Here is an 18,360-nt window from a genome sequence, read left to right on the forward strand (position 1 = left end):
TGTCAAATGTGAATGTAGGTTTACAAAATGTAGCGTGCAAAGATGATCTCTGGAAACTTTCTGACATTGAAATGAGAGACTGTTTATATGCGCTCTTTGGCAGAGACAGCACAATTGGTAGTGCAGGGGAGGTTCACCTCTAAACCACATTAAAAAGGTGAAGTCAAATGTGATTCTGACTCTCCTAACAGTTTTATTTAAAATAAAGAAGAGCCGATACAAATTTAGTTTGTACTGATGATTTTACTTTTCTTTGCCGCTGCCACAACCGGCGCAAACACTCTGTGTTATCCTTTTACAGGTGCTGCAAATCAAGATCATCAAATTAGACGTATGATATAATTCACATCACACCTTGGGCTGTGATGCACTGGTCTCATCTGAGTAATGCAGGCTGAACTGCCGTTGAGCCAGAGAAAATCATATGATACAATATGATGAATCCCATGGAGAAACCTGTCTTGGGCTCACAGCAAATCTGGTCCACCATAATTAATACCATATTGTTTTCCCTTTTAACAGGGTGATATCACAAACTGAGTTTGTTTTCTTCTCCTACCAGAGCTGTGAAATAAGTGTTATTTACCAAGCAATGGAAAGTTCCTCTTTGTTCAAGAGCATCTGAGGTGAGACGTGAGCTGGGAAACAAAGTGTGGCCATTGGCTCATTATTTCTCCTGCCACTGGCCACCCACATACAACATGGTCACAAATTACTTGTGAAGACAGAGTTTAAATGAACTAGTAAGCACCTAAACCATAACTCAAGCTATGTGTAACTGCTTTAGTATTGCATAGTCATAATGTAATCCAAACATACGCTGCTTTATGTTTCATGCAGCAGTTTAACTGCCTCATTTGATATTTTAACTGCATGGAAAGTTAATTCAAACTACAAAGCAAAAAAAGTGTGCATATTTCTAGCAAGGCTGCTCAAATGTCTGGATTTTTTTTATATCTGAACAATGGTGACGTGCAGTAAGGGAGCAAATTACTTTACACTAAAAGCATGAGAAAATGTCAAAAATATAGTAGCACAACTTCTTGGATCCACATCAAACCGTAATCAGTTGCATCTTGGTCCATTGCAAGTTATAAAAATATTCCACTGACCTAAAAACAAACAAACACAAACAGGACTGGAAGCTTTACCTCCATAATGAAGGTTATCACTATACCATTATATTTCTGGAGAGAAGAAGGAGGTTATCCGTTAACTCCAAAATCTATCTCTATTCCGCCATTATACTGTATTTGAGAGAAGGCAGACTCTGTGGACGGTATCTCTAAAACTCTGCAGCTAACAAAACAATCTAGATGATTAAATAGCACAACAGGTAAGAGTAAAAAATGTGTATTTTGATTTGGGGGTGAAGATTTTTCCATCCAAAATCTATCTTTTGAGAATTAGACAATCACACTGCCAAAGTTTGAAAGTTGGTAGTTTCATCTTTCATTGAGAGGATATGGTCATATTTTGAGGTCAACTTCAAATCATGTCAGTTAAAATACTTTCCAAAGAATCAAGAGATCCAATAATAATTCTCTAACCACTTCTGCAGCATAATACTCCAATATTCTCAGCATGTCTCAAAAACAAATTCAAAAACAAAGACCTTCTGCATTTAATTGGGGGAAACATAGAGCCAGTGTATTTGGCGATATCTTTTTTTAAAAACAACGCTTTGAAATTAGAGCATTTAAATGGACAGTGAGAGGGTTTAGAAAAGCTAGACTATGGATGTCTACATCTATGGATTTATTGGTGCTTGAAAACTTGCCACTAGTGGAAGGATGAGTGGGAGGCTGAGTGTAGAGTTTGGGTGGAGTATCATCTAAAGTTCAGCATTCAGCAACCATCAAATTAAGAGATCTACAAAAAGGTGTTATTTTGTCAACCCTGGATTGCAAGCTTGACTTTTTCAGACTGTGCACATATAATTTTGGAGGAAAGTCTCAACGTGCCAGTTTCGGTGTGCCATTAGCTTGTACCCCCCCTCACCACACACACGCATGCATACACACCCACACCACCAAATATTCTTCATGAGAAACCTTCATAGAAGTCAGGTTATTGTGAAGTTACTATGAGAATGTGGTTGGTGTTGTTTCGACCACATCCTCCCATCACTTCAGAGAAGCAGTTTAACGAGAACTGACAGACAGCGTGAAACAAGCTGCCTTGTTAGCGCTGGTCCAACCCTTCTCAACCACTGTCGAACTGCAATATTCTATCAGTCATGGCTGTCAAAAACACAAACAAGGAAATGCTGCCATGCAGACAAGGGCACGGCTCACTGCATACTTGATTTGTCTGATATCCTTCAGATGGGAAATTCTGAATTTTAGGGACACACAAGTAAAAAATTAGTCCTTATATTATCATACTCTTACTTTCTTCATCCAAAAAACACTTTTACTGATCATGCTGCTCACATTTTCCCAGGACATCAACTTACTAAAGTATTACATGTTCCCTGCCGTCACATTATTGATGAAGTATTCATGTAGTATGGCAGTGTCACTTTTTAAGCCAGTCAATTCAAAATATGAGCTCTTACTTTTTGGTTTGTTGGTGGACAAGTAGCATTCATTTATTCCTTTATAAAGATTATTGATAAAGAAATCCACTTACTGCATCAACCCAAACCTTGGTAAAAGTCCATGTTCTCTTTCTGTGACGTTAACATTACATTCATTTTGGCTTCAACTTATGGGAAGTCATCCTCTCTGCTGTGACTCACTGCATGTTTATCCATCTGTGTGTGTTGCTAAGCAAATGACACAAAATCATTTTAAACTGCCCCGCTGTGCAGTTCACTTATTTTTTCTGCCTCGTCATGAAGGCTTTCATTGGGTATTCTGATATGGCACTTAGCTGAATTAAGGTCATTGAGCATTTCAGAATCATTTCTTGTCTGCATGGATACCCTGGCACTGGACCTCCCTGGAGAAACCTCAGGACCAGTTCGCTAAATTGGACAGGGTCGTCAGTCTTGACAGTAAATGTTATATAAAGAAACCTTTCCGTCTATTACACAATAACTTTTGAGTTGAATCCAAAATGTCTTCAAAAAGAAGTCTAAAATGTAATGACATTTCTCTTATTCAAATAAGCTCCCACATGTCTCGACAGAGCCTATAGATCACAAGCGCAGACATCCCACTGAAATAAATTGCGCTCAAATGGCCTGGGAAGTAAGACAGATCCTTGTGTAGTGAGAGATTACTTGGGACTTAACAAGGCAGAAATGTCAATATTACTACCATCAATCTCCAGGCAGAGGTCACGTCAAAGTTCAACACCTACAATGTGCCAAGAATGTGCTGCCTGCGAACCTGCTGGCAGAAAGGTGAGCAGCTGATCCCTGTCTGCTGCCAGGGAACACACCCAAAGCAGAAGATATTGATTGTGCACTAGGCATGGGAAAATATGAAACATTCATGTCAAGATTAAACTGTCCAACATAATTGTGATTCATGATATTATTCCAGTGATGGTCAAAATATTCTTAAAACTTTAAAGTAAAAACTAAAATTGCACCAAAATGTACTGAAATCACTTTAACCTTACATTTTGTTTGAAAACAAATATTTCTATTGCAGCACAGATAGGACACATCTTTTTTTAGTGAGTAACCTTCAAAGAATCTTAAATAAGTAATCATAAATCATCAGGTCTTCCTACACAAATAAAGGCTAAGTGAATGAATTAACTTGTTTTTGTGGGGAATATACAATGTGCAAGTCATGCCTTCTGCTACGGTGACAGGCTTAGGCAATTCAAAATAAATCAAGAAACCAATACAGGACTGTATGTCACCGAGCTAGACAGCTTTTTCATGTAATTCATGTGAGGATATTCACGATTATCCCGATACTGAAAATTCACCACAATCAACTTATTGTGAGTGTTTTTTTTTTTTATTGCGATCCAGATAAAATCATTTATCGTGCCATCCCTATTGTCCACAAGGTAATAAACAATTAGCCAGCAAATTCACTCAAACACATCAGACACTGCCATGTGAAAAGTGCTTCATGATAAAATCCTCACAGCTAGCTCATGCATTTTAAATCCAGCTGGCATGAAAGGGATGAAATCAGTGAGTCTATGTAAACATCATCCAAATAAGAGGCCAACATTTAGGACATCTCTCTCGGGACCCATTTTGGGTCTATAAGCTATGTAAATGTTCTCTTAGAGTACAGATGATTTAAGAGTAATGTAATAACGTGAATAATACGGATTATGTTTCTCAGTATAGTATAACTCCTCTTCACCATTTTCAAACTTCTGCCTAACTGACATTATGACAGCAGCAGAGACTTTCATTACAGAGTTGCTGACATTAGCTTCAGACAATGTCTCGGAGGCTTTCAACGTACAGTAGACTGATGCAATGTGCAAGTGTCATCATCTTCGGTACCCCTTAAGCAATACTCCCAACGTTCATACTTGTGAAAATGCAAAGCTGTAGACTGAAAGTCAGAATCACATTCAGTCCAAGACCAGATAGTTTAGAAACATTAATCTGCTAATAGGTGTGTTTGTTTCTTTGCGTATCCATCAGAAACAAGTACATGTATGCATTTCATCACAGTTATGAGAGCCTACAAAAGATCAGCACCTGGAGCAAGTCAAGACTTGAGTGTCTTGCTCTGGGATTTTCTCCGATTATGTTATGTTTCTTTTCCAGCAACACGAGATGTTTTATTGTGTTACTCACTACTAGACATGCCAGACAGGTAACGTTAAACTATCTTACCGGAGGCTTAAAATGATTGGAAATTAAAGGTACGCGAGTCATAATGTCTAACTCTCCTTTTGACACTAAAAATCTTCCCACATCAGGTTTGTTTTTATAGCAACGTGATGTAGCTATGATGAGTGGAAGGGGATGTCCATAAGTCCATCAGTCTGACAATATTTGTAATCGCCTACCAATACAAAATTAAATCACAAGAAAACACAACTGGAAGCCTGTTCATACTCTGCCTGGAAACAGTTAAGGCCATAAGCTAAGCTAGTTAAATAAGGAATTTGACAACTTGACTTGAACACAGCTTTCCTTGGTGAGAAAGTTTGCAACAAACCGTGCTCACGGATCAACATTCATCATCAAAATCTACAGAAAGCATGATTGGATGGAAGGAGGTCACGTGAGACGCAGAATCCATCTTAACTGTAGACTACAAACAGCCACTGAGCGTCACAAAAAAGGTCAAATTATCGCACATTATGGCAATTCTGGAATGATCGATCGTACATCATACAGAGGGAAAAATTACCATACATTTAAAAAGCTGCTCACTAGTTTATTCAAAAAGTCAAAGCGTGCAAAGCTTTAACTATTCTGAGGCAGACCCTATCAGTAATCTGTGCATATGTGAGGTCAATACATAAAACATCCAGTAGCCCTGCATGCCATTTTATTACCAGCAGTCACTATTACTATAATTATACATTATCTGCTGCTGCACTGAACAGTTGCAACTGTATATACTGCTAACCACGTTATGGACACTCAAGTGCAATATTCTCCTTGATGGTGACATCAAACACAGTATCCCATTTACATCAGCTCACTTTCATCCAGTGCAATCTTTCTTTAGCAATTTGATTATCTATTAAACGTATCTGGTTTAGCTTCTGCGTAGGTATAACGAACACAGTACCTTCAACCACATGCTTCTTAGTGTACAAAAGAGTTATGTGTACACCATCTCTCTGACATAATATTTTGCTGCTTTATTCCAGTTTTTCTCTGTTGATGTAACACTTTATTTTCCCCCTCTAGGAACAATAAAGATCATCTTATCTTATTCTGTCTCTACAGGCATACACATACAGCAAGATTGCTAACATTCATAAATCAAATGAAGGGAAGATCTGCTGTACACATTTTATGCAAAATATCCAGACAAAGCACGGGATGTGCTTCTGGTTACTGGCCTGTATTGTGAAACCATCTATTTCACTGACATGTTACGGGCAGGGTTCATGAAAAGCAGGCATGAGGATGTATACAAAAAGAGACTAATTAAATCATAGCCGGGATTTTTTTCATTCCAACTTCTAACATCCTGTGTTCAGTGTAGATGTGCAGGCTGGCTAATGTTTACCTTGATAATGCTGCTCCTGCGCGGTATTTCAGATTTGGCATCCAATCCGACAGAGGTGTTGGCGGTTTCCACCCCGGCTTGGCTGCCAGGTGCGACGAGGGATCCTGTGCCGACCATGTTTTCTGATATCCCACAGTCTCCATTCAAGACCGACACTTCGCAATGCGTCTTGCCAGCTGCTTCGTCGCTGGGCACGGCCGTATCCCCAAGATTCAATGGAGGCAGGCTGCCGTCCTCCCCTAACTCCGCCATAGGCACTTCGAGCACACACACACACGGACACACACACACACACACACACACACACACACAAGCTGGCAAGCTGCTGGGTAGCAAAGCCTTATGTTTCAGCTTTACTCCAATTTCCTGCCTGGCCTATTGCCTCGTTGTAACATTCGCACGTATTTCTGCCATATCATCTCTCGGTGCACATATCTGTCAGGCTCCTACGGACAGAGGGGCTCGCTCCGTGCATTGTGCTCTGCAAAGAGAAACCACAGCGATTAGCATAATGAGGCGACATGACATTAGTAGCAGCGGTCCAACAGTACCAGCTACGTTACAGCCAAACGAACGGAGCATTGAAGCTCGTCCAGGACTCACACACAGTCACATTTCTTCTGCACTGAAAGCGGATGTTAACTTTACATTCAGGGAAAGGCTGTCATCGTAAAATGCAGCATGATAAAACACATACGTGCTTCCTTATATGTACAAGGCTTTGTGGCTTTTTTTTTTTTTTTTTTTTAAACAAGTCCGCCGGTTGGGTTTTTTTTTTTTTAGCACATTTCCACCGTTTTTCATCCCACTATGTTGCATTTCACTGTAGTCACAACCCTCTCCCTCTTCGGTTCGCCAACGGTCGCTAACGTTAAGTTAACTCACATTAAAAGCATGTTAAGTTATCAGAAAACACACGATTACGTGTGTGTAACGCACGGTAGCTTCGCGTACTTGCCTTCCGAGCTGCCTTGCCTCTCCATGGGGAAGGGACGGGTCTTCCGTTTTGACTTGCTGCCGCTGCCGCTGCCGCTGCTGTAACTGAGCAGCCAGCCGCTGTGTGCCGAGCTAGTTAGCTAGCTAGCTAACCTCACTCGCCAGCTAGCTGGGTGAAGTTAGTTTTCGCAGCCAAGTCAGAGTCCAAGTCAGTCAGTCAGTACAACCTGTGTCGTAAGCGTGGAGAGCAAACAAAGAAAGACATCCCCCCTCCTGCCTCCAGCCTCTCGACGGGCGGTAGTTGTTGTTTTTTTTTGTTTTGTTTGTTTGTTTTCCCGTTAAAGTCTCGAAAAGAAAAACTTAAACGGAGCCGTTAGGTGTCTCGCGCACGAGACGAACCGTCACTCAGACCGCTCCGAGGAACAAAGTGAGCGTGAACGCGCCACAGGCTCAGCAGGCTGCGGTGTCAATCAGAGCTAATTATTATTTCAACAACAGGCACGAAACGCCCCTTTATACTTCATACTTCCCCTTCTGAGCAAATAACACAACCTGACACACAGTTCACAACACAGCCAGGTCATCTGTCTCATCACACGTGGAGGAATCTTATCTAGACTTTTTACACAAAGGAGCGTTTCATTTGGCCAAATCAAATCCCTTTGGTCACTCAGTCTTCTGCATATCAGACTCTTTATTATGTATTTTATTTTTATAGGGAAAAGTCTAGACTACATGGACTAATAATACAGACATGCATCAGGAGAATAGATAAGGAGCAATATAAAAGTCATCAAGACAAACACAGAAGTCAATAAGAAAATACATTAAAACAGCACAGAAGTCAACAATAAATAGATAGGCTACAAAACAGTAAAAACACAAAAGTCAACAAGAAATACTGTACATACAAGACAGCACAAAAGGATCTAAGAAAATACATGCAAAACAACACACAAGTCAACAAGAACATGTATACAAAATAGCACAAAAGTACACAATAATATACATACATACAGCCCAAAAGTCAACAAGAACATATATACAAAATATCAGTAAAGTCAACAAGAGCATACATACAAAACAGCACAAAAGTCAACAAGAACATATATACAAAACAGCACAAAAGTAAACAAGAACATAAATACAAAACAGCAAAATCACAAAGTCAACAAGAAAATACAAACAAAACAAAACAAAAGTCAACAAGAAAATAGCCTACATAAGAAAACGTACAAAAGTCACCAAAAACATTTTAAAAAAATGGCTAAAACATAAAAAGTCAACAAGCAAACATATACAAAACAGCACAAGACACATTGACAGTGGCAGCTGCAGGAAACTGAAGGTGCTGTTGCTGATCAGAAAAAAGTTTTCCCTCAGGCAGAGCAAGAAGAAGGTTTTACTAAAAGCCTACATTATAATGGGTTAACACACTGCCCTCACTGTGTATAACTCAGGGTTGTATTAGTTTTAAATCAACACAACCAGCTAAATAAAGGCTTTTAACATAACCATTCTCTTCGTTTTGTCTCGTGTGCCCATACAACATCTTCTTCTCTGTTATTAACATTGTTGCTGTTGACGTCAGCTTTATTCAGAAGCTACATCTCTCAAGGACAGCCATTATCTTCCAGAAACACTCACATGACAATTGTTTTTTTGTTTAGAGTCACATTGTTTGCCAGTCCTTCCTCTTTATAAGAGCAGGGCAGAGACGATGGACAGATCACAGCGGTGAAGCAATAGTCTCCACTGAATAACAGCCTCTTGTGCTCTTGCATCAGGTTGTTTTTTTGTGTGAGACAAACCCACACAGTAACCTATATAACCAACAGAATCGTCACAAATCATACATTTTTGGAGATGAACAAAAGCTTTGAAATATTAGTTGCATACAGTAGAAGCTATACTATACACGTAGTTCATATAGCCTCATACTATAGCCTCCTGCATGAGAGACCCAGATAGAGAGTGATGAGGCGTGACGTTGTTCTACATGATTTAATGCATTTTATTCAAGGGCCACTGGTTCAGATCAAGGCAGATAAACTAAACAGTGAGGGCTACAAAATCAGGAGGAATGGAGAGTTGTACAACAGATCCACCTGCTGGTCCACAAGGGTTATTGATATTTTTGGATTATTGTTGTTTATTATCATCTGTATGTGACAATACAGTTTATTCTCTAGCTACATTTTAAGATCAAGGACAGTGTTATTTTTCTTTTCTTTGGTCTGGTTGTGAAAACACCAGCCAATTTTCTTTTTCTGGTTTCAAATTCAGAGGCCTGACGATATTAAAATATACAATAATTCTCTAGAAAAACAACTGAAAACATTAGTACAATGAAGGAGTAAGTATAATTCCCCTCAGGGTCAAGGGTCAACCCAGTTGTTCATTTATTAAAAGGTGACATATAAAGAAATAACAGTGCAGTCTTAACAGGAAAAAGTTGAAGCTGATTAACTACTCATGCTGTCATTACATTTTCCCTATTTGCATTCATGCATCTATAAAGTTTATTACAGTATATCATAATCAACGCAGGCAGCTGTATTTTGTTCACACCGTAGAATAGATAATGTAGCCGATGTCACAAAGTGTCAAACGATGCACAAATGTTATTGTTGTCAGAATATACCTCGTCCCAGGCGAAAGAATTTTAAACATGGGTCATGGTACGATGGTGTGTGTGTTTGTGTACTCGGGGCTGCAGACAGACTTGCTATCTTTGCTGTAGTTTGAATTTGCATTGGGATGTTGTATATTAATATCGACCGACTGACTCTATGTTGACGCTTCTGTTAGCTGCTGCACCATAACCACAGCACTGATAGCCCTGACCTGTATCCTTACAAAGACCTTTGCCTTAGTTCCCTTCGGTATAGATTATTGACAAGCTGTAAACACAACATTGACTATTCATTATTGACTATCATCTATTATCCCTTCTAAAGTCGACCTTGTGAGCATGTTACAAAGTAATTGCCTATTTACACAACCGATATAATTTTTGCCAATCACAGATATATTGTAACCGACATATATGTTGTCCAATATGCGGCAATATGAAAGTTTTTTGATGAAGTTTACTGTTTCCGTGCAACAATATCATTTGAGTTTATTGCTATATTGTAAAATATTCTCTGTTACAAATCTTTGCCACGTGTGTTTGATGACTATATTTGAGGGATCATTGCAAAATAGGTGGGTTTATCTGCCAATTCATCAATATTGAGTGTCAGCATCTTTTTGGTATATTCTCCTTTTTGCTCTGTTTTGTTCTCCACCAACCCCAGAGGAAAATATCTGTCTCCTCAGCTGCTAGATGCTTCACTATGTCCACAAAAAAGTTTTTGCCTCATTTGGCACTGGCAGTTTATACATGCGGGTTTATCAAAGCCTTTTCAGTAAAAACAGACATCTGTTGAAGGTAGAAACAACACTGATGAGAGCAGTGAGAGCGAACCACAACAGTAAAGTTGCAGGCAGTAAAACCCAAACAATCATCTGAAAGAGACACTAAATAATAATTTGCTGTGGGTGTGTCAGAATGAGCAATTATTTTCATTCCTTCCTTTTCATTCAGACAATGATGAGCATCATTTGGTTCACCTGGTGTTTTTATTATTTATTTATAAACCTGATCAACATTCATTTGATTTATGATTAACATACAACGCAGGATCAGAAGATTGTTATAGACATAATAATGACATATAACAATTTAGATTCAAGCTTGAATGTAGAACAATAAAATGATGTTGGACCTTCTTTAAATGTAAAGTAAAACCTGTTTCTTTCATTTATAATGAAAGAGTTACTTATAAAAATGTCTATTTGTACAAATTCATGTTAAAGTTACACAGAGGGCAGAATGACGTCAAATTGCACAAAAGAAATGTTTGGATGTTTAACTCACATCAGTCATCACAAAATTATAAACAACTTCCTTTTTAATGCAGTTCTTACCGAATGACCATGTGTAGAATTAATATTTTGTGGTTATATAGTCTTGGGCTTGTGCGGATTATCAGTAAAACTGTATTTCTTGCTTGTGTTGACACATTTCCTGCAAATCCAAATGCAAAGAGGGAGATGTTCACCTGCTCAGTGAAGTCGAACATGTTTTGAACGCAACACTGGGAATATTTCTCACAGCTCTACCGAAGTTACTTGATCTTAATATTATAACAATCCCAAAACATCCCTTTAACTTCAATCAAGACAATCAATACTAAACCCGATTTCTTTTTTTTTCTTCCTGACATGTCCTTTGCTCGTGTCATGGGTATTTTATAACAAGCTTCGAGGGAGTACATCAGAGTTACAAACCTCGCCTCACAGACGGAGAGCCAACAACAGATGTAAATAGTCTGAACAGCGTAAGTCAATTTGCAGACCTGAGGGCCGATCTTTAGCCTATTGGAATAATTTCAGTGAGGCATTTGCATGAAGCAGGACACCAGGCAGACACCCACTTATTGCCACATCCAGTTGTTTTTTTCATGGTTGGACAGTTGAGGAAGTGGTTTATAAAAGGACAGGGGTTGGCTGAAATGAAGAATAGACAGAACAATAAAGAGGTTAGCTTGTTTGTCTTTTATTTCTACCTCAGTGGACAATATTCCTTGCGACAGAAACCCCATTAGCCCACAGAGTTACTTACTGCAGAGTTTGTCCTCACAATCATTGGGGCAGGAGGCACACGATTCTCCATTTTTATAAGGTGGCCATCCCCTGAAGTTTCCTCTGTTAAAGAAAATACAGTTTCAGAATATTTTTTTCTCTCAGAAGTCACATGTAAAGCAAAGTCATGGGTTTCATATGGAGGCTGAACGGGTCACATACGCTCGATAGTAATGGCAGGCATAGAAATAGATGTCCTCGTTAGTGCAATATTTCATTCCACAGCCAACTCTGTAGGAGCTGTTCCACACCACCTGACCACAAAAACAAAAGGTTACTGTCTTCAGTGCCACTTTAATTTGGAAACTCCTAACTAGTCAATCATATTGATTGACCAAACACTGTCACGACTCAATCGTGTTTTGTCTTGTTTTTTTGAATACCTCATTAAACACCTGGGTAATAAATGTGAATGTGTAGGTTAACTTCAGTACACAAGTACAAGTATATATCTTCCTTACAATAATATTAATGGTGGTAAAATAACTGTTTTTTTGACAGCCAGTTTGCTATCATTTTTTTTGAAAGGATATGAATGTTTTGGCAAATGATCACACTGATTTTGTACAGACAATTCACCATAAAATTAATATTTCTGATCATAAAATGTCTCATCGTTCACACAGCTACAGAACGCTACGATACACTTTAATTAACCATTGGTTAAGTGTATTCATACTGGTCCTTAATCAAGTCAATCAAACTTTTCAGATACTACTTGCACTTTTCAGTGTCAGATATTGACACTTTTGATGTGCAAGTAGTAATTTGAACCTCTGCTTTAATTTCAAACATTAACCATCCAACAACAAAGCATCAACAATACTGTGTTACTTGCTGTTATTACTGCTATTGCATCACACTTTGTTTTTCCTTAAAGATAACACCATTTTCTTTGTGAACACATTGTTACCCTAGCGACAGGCGAGTGTTACCTGTGTGTAGTGACCAGTGGTTTTCCAATTTCCAAGGGGATACGTGAATTTTGACTCCTCATTGTGCCAGGCAGTGATGACGTCCGTCCATGAAAATTGTTTGGATGAATAGAACAGATTCTCACCCAATCCATATCCTTGGTGAGAAACACATGGCAGCACTGATTAATGGGTGTCTGCAAATACACAGTTTTATTTTCATGTCCCAGTAGACTAAGTTATTAAGATAAAACAGGGTTCATTAAAAGGCCTACTGATGATAATCTCTGCAAAGATAACATAAACTACTGCCTGTAATTTGTTATTAAAAGAAGGTATTATGACTGGAGATAAGATAATGCTCACTGTGACTCTGACCATCAGTCACGAGGTCAGTCAGTCCACAGGAACCTTTACACTGACTTCATCTCTGAGGTATTATTAACTGTAAGGTCCTGGCATATCAGGAGCAAAGTATAGGGGAAACAAAGAGAGACAGAGGAATAATAGAAGAAGAAATATACCTTTGAGCGAGCGGGTGCTGGGTGCACCATGAGCCAGAATGCATCTGTCAACCCAGGCCTGAGCACTGACTGCTACCTCATCACTATAGTTCTGCAAAAGAAAAACACGAATAAAATAACAAGAAGTCGAGAGTTTCATTTGGAAATGACGCCCACAATGAAGAAGAAGATGCATTCTCTGAAAAGTTGAAAGTTTATCAAAAATATGAGTTTTTTCTTTTTACATTTGTGCAGAAACCTTACTAATCTCCAGACATCCAACTCTTTTGGAAGGGAGATAAATAATTTTTATTCTCTTGTTGACTGAAAGATTTGCAACTGTGTACTAGTGATTTGTAGTGGTTGGGCTTGGCTCCCTGCATTATGGAGATTAGAAGATGTTGATTGTAATAAACTGTAATAGACGTAAAAATGACTGAGTAGTCAAGTAGTCGAAATGTATTTTTTTGCTCCAGTTTTCTTCACATCATTTGTATCATCTGTAAAGTTTATGCTCTCGACCTACTTTAACTACAACAGGAAGTTCACTGCATCAGAAACATTTCAGTCTGAGTCAGCTCTTAACCACCGATCTATACCACCCTGATTTTGAAAAGCTGCTTATGACTTCTATGATTTTCAGGTGCGTTGCAGAGAACCTCACCCACCTTATTGTTTTTGCTCCTTCCCACAAGCGAGGCAACTCATTTGTTGGGAATTATTATCAAATATTACCTGAGCCACTTTTATTGTGCGAGTAGATAAGCAGGACTGACCATTTTCAGCATGTTCGTAGCATTGGGACTAACATTTCTCCTGAAATGATTGTGCAGGTTAACGATCTCATTCTGAACCGTTTCGTTTGCTGCTGGGCAAAGCTCTGCACAAACACACACAGAAACGCACAGACATGTACACACACACACTTAAAACCTATGGGTAAACAACAGATTAAAAACATAATGAAGAGTGATATTTACTCTGGTGGCTTAATATCCACGATATGACTCACAAAACATATCCTGGTTTAATGACCCTGGAATGGCTTGACATAACAAAAGAGTATACAGAAAGGATTGTGCCAAATCCCATAATCTTTCTGAGAGACTTATTGGCATTGTCTGAGTTAATGCTGGAAAATGAAATTCCTCTGTAAAGTTAAACACAGCAGGTGATCGTAGCATTGTGCTTACCTGTCTGTAGACACCGTGGCATGCAGAAATGAGAGGAAATGTAAGTTAAGTTCTCATCAGGGGAATGGAAAACAATCAAATCCTTTTTTAACTTCATGGTAAAACAACCTAAAGCAGCTACAAGGAACTTTCATGTCTTGTTGATTCACCTGTGAACAAAACCTGCATGAGCACCATCATCTTGTGCTGGAAAGATCTTGATCTGGCTAGCACATGCATTTGTTTTAGAAGCAAGTGAAAGAAATATGCAACATATTTCTTAATGCTAATTTTCTTTTTCAAACACAGTTGTTTGCAGGATGCATGGTGACGAGGAAATGTATCTGTCTGTCTAGGGGTGTAATGGGTACATGCATTTGTCCTGAACCCTCACGGTAAGTTTGTGATTGGCCATAATGCACCTAAAATCTGTTTTCCAACCGCCATGAATGAACTAAAACAGAAGAAGAAGACAGCGAATTCAAATGAGACAGTGGAGCTAGAGGACCCGCCTCAAATCAGCTATTAGAAAAGTTTGGGAGAGTGAGTGGTAGATTGGACGAGGATTGTGTGTCGCCGTTGCTCGACAGTTGTATGAGTGGAAACATGCTATACATGCTAACGCATATTAGACGGCACGGCCCAGGTGTGTCAGTGCCGGTGCGAGAGTCTGACGCCTCCAGATATGAAAGCAGACAGGGCCAGACACATTAACTGAAGCAGTTCACTTTTACATTACATTTACATTTGTTTTGCATGAAAATATCACCTTACGTTAGAGAAGGTGTGTTTACTGTTTAAGGGGCCGATCACACAGAGACCCATTACCCAGCATGCATTGCAGAGAGCGCTGTACAATAGGATAGTGGTTTCCAAACTTTTCCTGCGGGGCCCCACCTTTGTAGACAAAAATATTTGCAAGCCTCCCCACCCCATGCACACACATAAACGTCTTTTTCTATAGAAAAGATTATTTTAAAAATGGTCTGTAATTACTACAGAACTGCAACCTAAGTCTGAGTTCTTACCGAAAAAACTAGTCCCTACATCATGCTTCTTAAACTTTTACTGTGTAACAAAAGTTCAGCAAAGCGACTCAATTGTGCTCGACAAAGTCGTTTTTCTTTTTTTGTTTTCCGGATGTGTCGTCTGGCTGCATACTGCCAGAAACTACTATTTTGAAAAACCCCACACACTTTGGTCTCCTTTCATAACTCTTCTTTGTATTTGTGAAGCCGAGGGCAAGCTATTCAGTGTCATATTTTCTTGTCTTTGTTTTAAGCTCCCTTGTGATTACTCCACAGCCCCCCCAGGGGGTCCCACCCCACAGTTTGGGAACCACTACCTCCCAGCTATTTTCCTCTGTGTCATTAACCTTCTATGCGCTTTAGGCTGTAGTCTACTGTTACACCCCTACAGCTAACACATTTGGTTACATGATGATAGCATTTTTTATGGTGCTAAAGCTAAACATTCCCATGAAATGTTAGGTCTTCATAACAATAAAATGCTCTGTTATTCTGCTGCTGTCTGGCAATACATTAGTATCTGCTACCGTACCACCAGACTACAGAGCAGCTTCTTTCATCCATCTTCAGCAATCCAGTGTCAGAATAGTTTTAATTTTGGGAATCTGACGTGGTGACAGGCATTAAAAATAATGATATAAGGATGACCAGTCTTCTTGCATGTTTGCTTATGCGTCTTGCATAAAGAGTTAAAAGTTCCTTGTAGTACCTTTAAATACATCATTACTATTAATAGCAAAGGCAGGCTTTAAAAAAATGTAGATCTCTTTACTTTTTCAAATTGCCCAGACATTGATTAGACCAGTTCCATTAGCTCTTTATATATTTTAAACGCATGTTTAACATTACTCTGCAAATTACTCCATTAGGTCATATTAAAAAATACACAATATTTCATTTCAGTCTCACAAAATCAAAAATATTTCAGCACAGTATTAACATTTCAAAACTCACGTACTTCATTTGAGGAAACATACTTTCCAGCCTACACAAAACACATAACATATAACATTTTGCATTACAACATCCTAATCTTCCCAAAACTCTAAGCAGCTACTCACCACATTGCAGGCAGCGTGAACATGATGCAGCGTCAAGACGGAAATCAGGAGTGCAAACATTTTCCCTCGACAGAAAAGGATGATGCCTTGTAGTGTAAAAGAGGAAAAGTACTGTCATGATACAAGCAAAGTAAAATAACTGGTGTGTTTTTTTCATATTTTGACACATCATTCAAGTTTTATTCTTGTAATATCAGAATAATTGTATCATTATTTTATTTGAATTGACCCTTCTGCAATTAAATTAAAGGCAAAGCATATATACAAACAAAATAATGCAATAGATTGAAAAATAGAGTTTACATAAAGAACAATTCAGTGCTGAATATTTTTCTATTTACATCATTCAAAAATATTAGAAAAACGTGTTTAGGAAAACATCTGAACTGAGAGGCATACCTGCTCCTGGGTTCTTCAGGAGGTGGAGGTGAGTTGGCACTCTGTCTCCCCTGTTTTATAGGCCACATATAGCACGCTCCCCCCTTCAGCTGCCAATCATGCTGCAGTATCCCAGGCTTCACACAATGGATACTGAACAAAACAAGTCTATCACAACGCTCATAAAAGTGCAACTGACAGAAAGTAAATAAAGAATTTTTCAGCCTTAGGGCGCGGTAACATCTCGATGTGTTGGCTTAAGTTTACACAGCATAGGATGGAAAGGTGCCTGAAGTAAAGGTAAACAAAAGAAAAGCAGTACTGGTGGATTTACAGCATGGATCCGTATGGTTTTGTATGCAAATGGATTACAGTAATACAATTCATACAGACTGAAGACGCACCCAAGGCTTTCTTTGGCAAGCTGCCAGAAAGGTGCCTCTGACCAACACAAAGAAAGGGCTATGCAAATCTGACCCTTTTTTAAAAAAAATATTTGCTTCATTTGCATCATTGTGAACAACCAGCATGGATCTATGTGGCTGTCACCTGTTTCTCTGTATAAAGCAAACAGTACAGTCTGACAAATTTAAGATGAGGACTTTGGAAAGGTTCTTTTGGATCAAGAAACAGCTTATGACAATTGTTAGCTCATAACAATTCTACCTGCGCTAATCAATATTCTTAATTGTCGGTTAATCGAAATACCGTAAAATATATTTTCTTATATCCCACCTTTAATCCCCTTTTGCTCTACGAAACATTTTAATGTCATGCAGCCCATTGTTTTGGGTTATTCTCTTTGAGTTCCCTCTTAATTAACCTATTTTCCAGCCGTAGGAGGGAGATGTTTTCAACAAATAAGATCGAATGATCCTACTGCACGTTACTCCCCAGCACCAAATAGCAGAAAGACAAATTAAGCAACTTGCTGGTGAACAGTGTGTCATTTCTGCACAAACATGCTAAAGACTCAGGCGCAAATGTTCATGGACCAGGTAATGTTATGTTTAATTCACTTCCTTCCTCACTCTCTGACTTTCTCCCGTAAGTTATAGCGACAGACAACCAAATGAAACATGACGTTAAAGAAAGACAGGAAGGGTTACTTTCTGTAATTTGTCATTTCTGTGTGTCACTACACCCTGAAGAAGGTGCAAGCCAATACGCGCTGGTGTATTTCAAATGTTTCTAGCCTGATGAATTAAAGGCCTTCTACATTTTTCAAACCACCTCAAGTGCCTGGGCCTGGATCATTCATGTCATTTTTTTTCTTTTGGTCACAAGACTTCCTCTCTTTTTTTGAAGTATTCCCTTCCATGAGCACCGGTGGTTTGAGGGACACTAGCAGCACTCCTGCTGCCTCCTTCTGAAACATACCATTACTTGAATAAACTGATTTTTTTTTTTTTTTACTTTTAAATGCAGACATGTTAGATGTGATATCTCTAACTTTTCTAGCACCAAATTTAAAACGCATCTTCTGAAAAAAAATGTTTAAGTAGTACCTCACTGTAGAGGCCTCGCTGTCTGAATATATCTCATATATAT

The 18,360-nt window shown here is 38.8% G+C and overlaps 2 protein-coding genes across 2 annotated transcripts in view; both read right to left on the bottom strand.

Moving 5' to 3' along the window:
- The window catches only part of plcl2 (phospholipase C like 2), a 48,503-nt gene extending 41,033 nt beyond the window's left edge, over window positions 1-7,470 (bottom strand). The window contains exons 1-2 of the mRNA XM_084358615.1: window positions 7,084-7,470; window positions 6,126-6,606 (exon numbers count right to left, since the gene is read on the bottom strand). Coding sequence (XP_084214741.1) covers window positions 6,126-6,377 — 252 coding nt within the window. The 5' untranslated portion in view covers window positions 6,378-6,606; window positions 7,084-7,470. The remainder of the gene's footprint in view (window positions 1-6,125; window positions 6,607-7,083) is intronic.
- Window positions 7,471-10,706: 3,236 nt separating this feature from the next.
- LOC311259730 (cysteine-rich venom protein ophanin) lies at window positions 10,707-14,047 on the bottom strand. Its single transcript, XM_084357020.1, has 6 exons — window positions 13,947-14,047; window positions 13,192-13,282; window positions 12,689-12,825; window positions 11,916-12,007; window positions 11,734-11,816; window positions 10,707-11,618 (listed from the first exon to the last, which is right to left on the bottom strand). Exons 1-6 carry the CDS (start codon window positions 13,956-13,958, stop codon window positions 11,482-11,484), a joined length of 552 nt encoding a protein of 183 aa, XP_084213146.1. The 5' UTR covers window positions 13,959-14,047; the 3' UTR covers window positions 10,707-11,481.
- Between the last annotated feature and the right edge of the window lie 4,313 nt (window positions 14,048-18,360).

This window comes from Pagrus pagrus, assembly GCF_965226575.1.
Source record: "Pagrus pagrus genome assembly, chromosome: 7".
In the NCBI taxonomy this organism is placed as follows: domain Eukaryota; kingdom Metazoa; phylum Chordata; class Actinopteri; order Spariformes; family Sparidae; genus Pagrus; species Pagrus pagrus.